The sequence below is a fragment of the Trachurus japonicus genome, chromosome 19 (genome assembly GCF_045865225.1).
Source record: "Trachurus japonicus isolate A0001 chromosome 19, Traja_1.0".
Taxonomy (NCBI): domain Eukaryota; kingdom Metazoa; phylum Chordata; class Actinopteri; order Carangiformes; family Carangidae; genus Trachurus; species Trachurus japonicus.
This window is the reverse complement of record NC_140925.1, coordinates 21,288,610-21,295,425: the sequence shown is the minus strand read 5'-3', so window position 1 is coordinate 21,295,425 and position 6,816 is coordinate 21,288,610. Positions and strand designations below refer to the sequence as shown.

General features: G+C 41.3%; 1 protein-coding gene across 1 annotated transcript; it reads right to left on the bottom strand.

Annotated features, from left to right (window-relative positions):
* Positions 1–1,917: 1,917 nt before the first annotated feature.
* On the bottom strand, positions 1,918–6,006 carry dlx4b (distal-less homeobox 4b). Its single transcript, XM_085761592.1, has 3 exons — positions 5,295–6,006; positions 4,146–4,339; positions 1,918–2,506 (listed from the first exon to the last, which is right to left on the bottom strand). The coding sequence occupies exons 1-3, from the start codon at positions 5,617–5,619 to the stop codon at positions 2,252–2,254; spliced, it is 774 nt and encodes a 257-aa protein (XP_085617718.1). The 5' UTR covers positions 5,620–6,006; the 3' UTR covers positions 1,918–2,251.
* Positions 6,007–6,816: the final 810 nt, after the last annotated feature.

Below are 6,816 nucleotides of genomic sequence, written 5' to 3'. Positions count from 1 at the left end.
TTTTACACGAGGAGCCCTTTTCACTTTCCCTTCAATCTTCTCACATGATAATTGGCCCCCGTTTTGAAAGGTCCCACTCTTGTCTGTCCAACTCCACGGGCCATTATTCTAATCTGGAGATGTGAAATTGCCTATAATTTTCCCTGATGCCCCGCCACTTGGTTCAGAAATGCTTGCCTCTTCTTCCTTGGGCCTGCATGTTTAACCAGGCGCATAATCATCAGGAGAGAGGGATGAGGGCACGAGGGTGTGTGTGTGTGTGTGTGTGCGTGTGTATGTATATATAAAGAAGGAGATGTTAATGTTACACAATGCCTGTCGTTGTGTGAGAAAATCGGCTTGGAGGAGAGAGCACGCAGGGCTCTGGTGCGTCTTTGTTCTTCAGAGAAACACCTCTGCAGGCTCAACACCTCCAGGACAAAGCTGCACTTCTCTGACTGAGGTAAGACGGGACTGAATGTAGCCCGCATGACTGAGCGTAGCCTAATGTACCAGTGGTGTAGTGCAGATTGCTGCTTGAATGTAATTAATAATAGGTATGGCGTGCTGTATATTTAAATGCATTAGTGTCAGAGTTTGCATATGTTTAAGATAACAGCTGTACCTGTGAGGGCAAAATTGAAGTTATTTGAATTTGCTGATATTTATTTTCCTGCAGAGGAATGAAAACCTGGACGTCATGACCCTTTAAGATGACATCACACATGTAGATTTGCTCCTATAATAGAAATACCCTGCAGTATATTCTTACTACATGTGATTTTCAGAGATACAAGGAGAGAATATCTCCTCTTAAACTGCATGGTTTGGTTTTTTTTTTTTTTTTTTTTAATCCTTGGGTATGACATCAGGCAGAGTACACCTAATGTTTGCCAGACAGTAAAGACAGCAGGGCGATGAATGAAAAAGATAAAAAGAAGTCATTGGGTGATTCTTTTACGCACCATTCAGTTTCATTAATCAGAGCTTAGCCCCTCATTTAAATCAAGAGCATCAGGCCAGACCGCGGCGAAGTGTTTGCAAAGATATAAATAACACATTTTCTGTGTTTAGACAGTGTTAGCGCCAGAATGTGCAAATCAGTGCAAACGACTATAAATCAGGCGCCGTTTATTGGAGGGATAGGGCAGCCATTTGTCATTTTATCATGACAACGGCGAGTTGAGTGAGCTCACTTAAAGAGAGGGAAAATATCGTTGAAATGTTGGCGTGCACGTCCCTCACCCTCTCCCCTCCTCTCCTCTCCTCACGGCATGAGGAGGGAAAAAATAGGGATGTTGCCTCAGATGTCCCCTCGTTCTGCTTTCAAAACACACGAGAATAGTTTTATTTTGTTTCTGATGGAGCAGAAAATGCAGCCAATATGAGAAAAGTTTTTTCTTTCTTTTCCCCTAGTATATGTATATTTTTGTCATTGTGACCTTCAAATTAAAAGAGTCAATGTGAACCAAATAGCTCGCTTGCAGTGCGTAAAAGCTGTGCGTAAAGGTGCCAGAATCCATTACTTTGGCCTTTTCAGGTAGGTGTCATTATGATGGCACGTTTTTATGAGGTATGACTCCAATTAATAGCAAATAATTGTTTGGCGACCTATTTTTTTTCAGCCCCGAGGTGTTTGGACTAAATCTGAGCTGAGCTAATTGACACATTAGCTGTTGTTAATATTCTCATTACACTGAACCAGCTATAGGCTGCTGCAGTTTATGCATTTAAAAACCTGTATCTCGCAAGTGGGTTAGGGTTAATCATCTCTCATCTTTCAAAATAGGTGTAAATGAAAACGTGAGGCGTGAAGAACTCGACACACAACACATCAGTCATTAACTATGTGTGTATGTGTGTGACGCCCGTGGCATTTGTTGGTTCATTTAATTGAAAACTCCAGCACTTATAAATCAGACCCGTGCACACAAAATATTTTTGAAAAGTTCCTTTATCCAGATTCTCTTAGTAAACTGCACACACTAAATCCACATGTCAGTGAGATGAGGTCGAGCAATAGAAGTTGCAACGACTTAAGAATAAATCTAAAAGAAAAATAATAAAGAAATAAAAGCATTTAATGCCTGGAAGAGTTTTGCAGTGAAATTATAATTCCAAACACGCACACGAAATACAGTGAATATGGGACACACGTTTAAAGGCAGTTGAGTTCTGAGAAGAGGCCTTGGGGGAGAGAGACCAGCGGGTTCAGTGTAGCGCGCGTCTCACAGGCCGAGCAGCTGGCCTAAAAAAAACACACACAGTCCACTCACATCATCTGAGGCCTGGGCATCGCGTCCTGGTGAGGGTGGTGGTTTGGATACCAGTGACCAAAACTGTTCATGTAATTGTTTGGGTGCATTGAGGCTCCTTTGTTCGCCATGGAAACCTCCCAAAGCTGGGGCAACCCGGGCGAGCATGGGGAGATGGAGCTGGTGCTGTGGAGATGTTCTCCCTCTGATCCGCTGCCATGCTTCATGATCTTTTTATACTTGGAGCGCTTATTCTGAAACCATATTTTCACCTAAAAAAGGGAGAAAATGCACATAATTGTCACTGCGGTCAACAATCAGGAGTAATATAAAGGAAATAATACTGGGAAGGCCCTTTTATGAGCATATTTCCCCAGTTAAACTCAGCACTCTTTGCAAAATTGGCCTGAAGTGAATATAGCGAAGAATAAAAAAAGAAAACTCCACATAGCTCTCATCTTTTCCGTGTTATTTTTTTTGCAGATCTCAGGCCTGTTTTTGGCGCATTGTTATGCATGCAGCCTTATGGCTGAGCGGTGCAATCCATTAAAACTCAGCTCTCTTATTATTGTTGTTTTATGAGTCCAGTGATGCATGAGTGTGACAGCAACAAGCCGAGACTTAAGAGTATTGTGAAATAAAAACAGCCCTCAGAGCGCGGCGGTGGGCCACTGCGTTTTCTGCTGATTCAAAGTAAAAATGTCTATTTTTACACGAGAACAATGGTGTGAATATTCATAAAAAGGGCATCAAACGAGCCAGATGAATCACTCCATAAACATCTGAGCAACAGCAACACGAACGGCTGCATAGAAGCGGGAGATAATAGTCGAGGTAACTGGAGGGATTAAAGAAAATGTGCAGGAGGCGGCTCAGATGACAGAGTGGATTCCTTTGTTTATCTCTTATTTTGCAACTGTAAACTGAAGCCAGACCAGTCAGTCATTTCACTGACGACAGAGAGAGAGAGCTGGGGAGAGAGGGAGAGAGGGAGACCTCATTTTGTCCCATTTGGAAAGGGCACGTGCACCTGTTAATGGCTCCACGTGAAATTATTGCAATTATTATTTGTCCTAATTTTGATATGTCAGCATTTAAAATATTTGGGTCAAAAATGCACGTGCAGAGCCCCACGTGTTTCTGTGTAGATATATGTGTGTCAAGGCAAATTATGAGAATTATTAACCTATTAGACGGTCTGCGTTAATAAGCTGTTAAATATCTGAGCCAAGCACGCAATACAAAACACTAAAATATAAAATCTATCGAATAAAAAAGAAAGGACAATGCAAGAGATAATTGGATTTATAATAATAATAATAATAATAATGAAGCCTGATCTAAAGATCTTTATTTCACCTATATGATTAATCAGACAACCCTTCATTTCGCAGCATAATGACTTTGAAAACATGTAAGTGGAGCCATGCCTCACTCACAGGGATCACTTCAAGGACCAGGCCTGACAAAAGAAATATGGCCCCCGAAATTAAGTACAGTAAATAAGGCACGCATTAAAGGATTGAGTTACAAATCACAACTATTTGGTTTTTCATTTGATCTGCAGACGCGCTGTGATCCGTTATAATACAGCAAATGAGAGGGTTCCTCTTCAGCACCATCCTCTAACACTGTGAGACTTAGCTCCAGGCTACTGCAAATAAGATCAATTAGGAGGTTTGAATATAAAATATTTGCTAAGCTAACGAGCCCTCAGTGCTGTATAATAATTCAGTAACAGTTAAATGTTACCGGCCTGTTTTTTTTTTTTAGCCTGAAACGTCCTTGAGTCATTTTCATATTAACTATATTTGTATTATTAATTGCAGGCTAATATAATGTCTGTTCTCAACTCTACATCCGCCACAGTGTCTGTATGGTTGAGGGCTGCAGGCTGAGGTGAAGGCCCACCTGAGTCTGGGTCAGCCCCAGCTTTGCCGCCAGGTCTGCGCGCTCCGGTAAGGCCAGGTACTGGGTCTGCTGGAAGCGCTGGTGCAGGGCCTGCAGCTGCAGGCTGGAGTAGATGGTCCGAGGCTTCCGGATTTTCTTCCCTTTGCCATTTAGACGAATATCTCTGTTCTCAATCACAGTGGACTTCTCGCGATCTTTGTTGTTTGAAGAGAAAACAAAAAAAAGAGAGATCAAATAAAGAAGAGTTCAGTGTTTTTCATCGTCAGGTTCAAGACAAACAGCAGAAGTCGGAGATGTGACAGTTAAAACACACTGCCGGGGCGTTTTAAACAAACAAAAGCCACCATTTCAAACACAACGGGAGCACTGATGAATGGTTGGATTTTACACCCTAGTGCCTGGACACTTTCACCCACAGGCCCTGCACTGCATGCTACAACAACTCAAGTTTCTGGGCCTAAAAACCCTAAAACTGTAAATTCATCTCTGATTTTTTGACAGACTACGACAGTAAAGTGTCACTAGACCCCTGTATGTAGTTTTATTTAATTACGTATATCTTATTTATCCTTTATTCTATTATTGACAGCAAGTGCAGGTTGGTTCGTGGTGATACCTTCACACTGCAGAGACACAATGCAAAAAGAAAAAAGAGGGAAATCAGGGCTGCACACAGATGAAAGGAGTCCTGTTTCAGGAACCGTTTTCTTAATGTGCACTAACAATGAGGCTAGAAAAGAGTTCCTGAGGTAGGCTCCGACTACATGGACTATAATTGCACTAACCCACAGAAAATTATGGTCAATAAAAGTAATGGCACCGTCTGTCTTCATTTTATAACATGAGTGCTAAAGAGGGAGCAGTATCTGAACGGGCCCTGTTTGGACATTAGTGATTGAGTGAGAATCTACATGCTGATGTTCACAACTTTATTAAACTTTTAATATAAAACAGTATATGACAAAAAAAATGACTTATGTTTGCGTACTTAGTAAACCCACAAGTGAACCGTTTTTATCAGCAGGAAAATATCAGGGAAATTGCGCGCGTCCTGTGCGTAATTGCGCTCATGCATGATGGTAAATCAGAATTTTATAGCCATTAATAACACAACAATTTAGCTCGACTCGGTTTGACTTGCTCACATACCTGTCTGCTCTAATCTGCTCTGAGCCAGACTGCTGCTGTTGCTGCAGTGATTGCTGTGCGGGTAGGGCATGTAAGCAGACGGGGGATGAGTGTTCACCGCGCCGGGGTAGGCGTAGCCCAAAGAGCGGCCATAGGACGCGCTGCCAGGAAAAGGACTTTCGTGCTGGGAATGCCCAGCAGCGTGCAAGCCATGGACGGGGTAAATGTGAGAAAGTCCGGGGGAGTGCTGCTGGTGCGCCGGGTGTCCGTGGCCAAACTCTAGAAAGGCCGATTTGGAGGGATCTGAGGCATTCAGACTGTCAGGCATGAAACCCATAGACATCATTAGCTAATACGCGAGTCCATAAACCCGTCGCTCTGAAGAGGGTTTCATGAGTTGTGTCGGACAGCGAGGAAAACTTGGAACAAATCCACACTTAAGTCCAATGCATTGTTGTAGAAAAAGCGTTCTCCGCAGTGACAGCTTACAGTGGGCATATTCGCGTCTATAGGAGGTGGAAATCGAATAAAAAAGCGAATGGGATCCTTCTTTACATCACTGGAGGAGCTGACATGGTTCTTCAAACACCTCCTGCCTGCAGAGCCTCAAACACACTGACTTCCATCTGCGAGCTCTCTGATTGGTCTTCAGCAGCCGGCTGTCACTGGAGCTCCACCATTAACTTCATTAACATATGATACAGGATGCGGCCGTGCAGCCAGGAGGGACCTCCTTCCATACATATTGAAATAAATATCATTCACTCCTAGGTGGAGATTTTTTTTTATTCAGGTCCGCTTCATAATTCTATGACGCCATTTAAACCATCAAAATAACAAGGCGTCAAAGGCAGCTGACCCGATTTAGAAAACATCATAGGACTTTATCAAATAATTATAAAAGTTATGATTTAAAAAATAAAAGTCTATCATTGTTATTATAATTATTTTTGCGTTAGAAGAAGGAAGGTGCGATTATGAGACCAGACAAAAATCTGCATAATTGTATTTTACGGATTTGATATGGACGGAAATGACAAGTCTGATGGCTGCATTTACAGTCTAAATACAAGATAGACATATCAGCTTTAATTGATCTAGTGTTCAGATTTGTCAATTTCGTTTCATGTGTTTAATTCTCTCCAAAATAATGTAAATGTTTGTTGTTGTATTTTGTTGTTTTTTAATAATAGCCTACTGTTAATAATGTAATAATAATAATGAAATCCTGTTTGGATTTCGCCTAAAGGCTAATTTCTTATTTTCAGTGTATCAACTGTGTAGGCTGCTAAAACTTTTTTATGCTTTTTGTTTTTTCCCATAGTGGCGTTAATGAGATTTTAATGCACTGTAAAGTTTGTGAGATCACACAAACACAAAATCCTTGTGATCAGAAAGACATTTTAAAATTCTGTACATAATCCCATTTTGCAAAGCATTCAGACTTTTTTTTTATTATCACTTGACATAATTTTAACAGCAAATAAAATAAGCAAATAAAGATAAATGATCAAACAGAAAGTAGAAAACAAAAGATTGATTC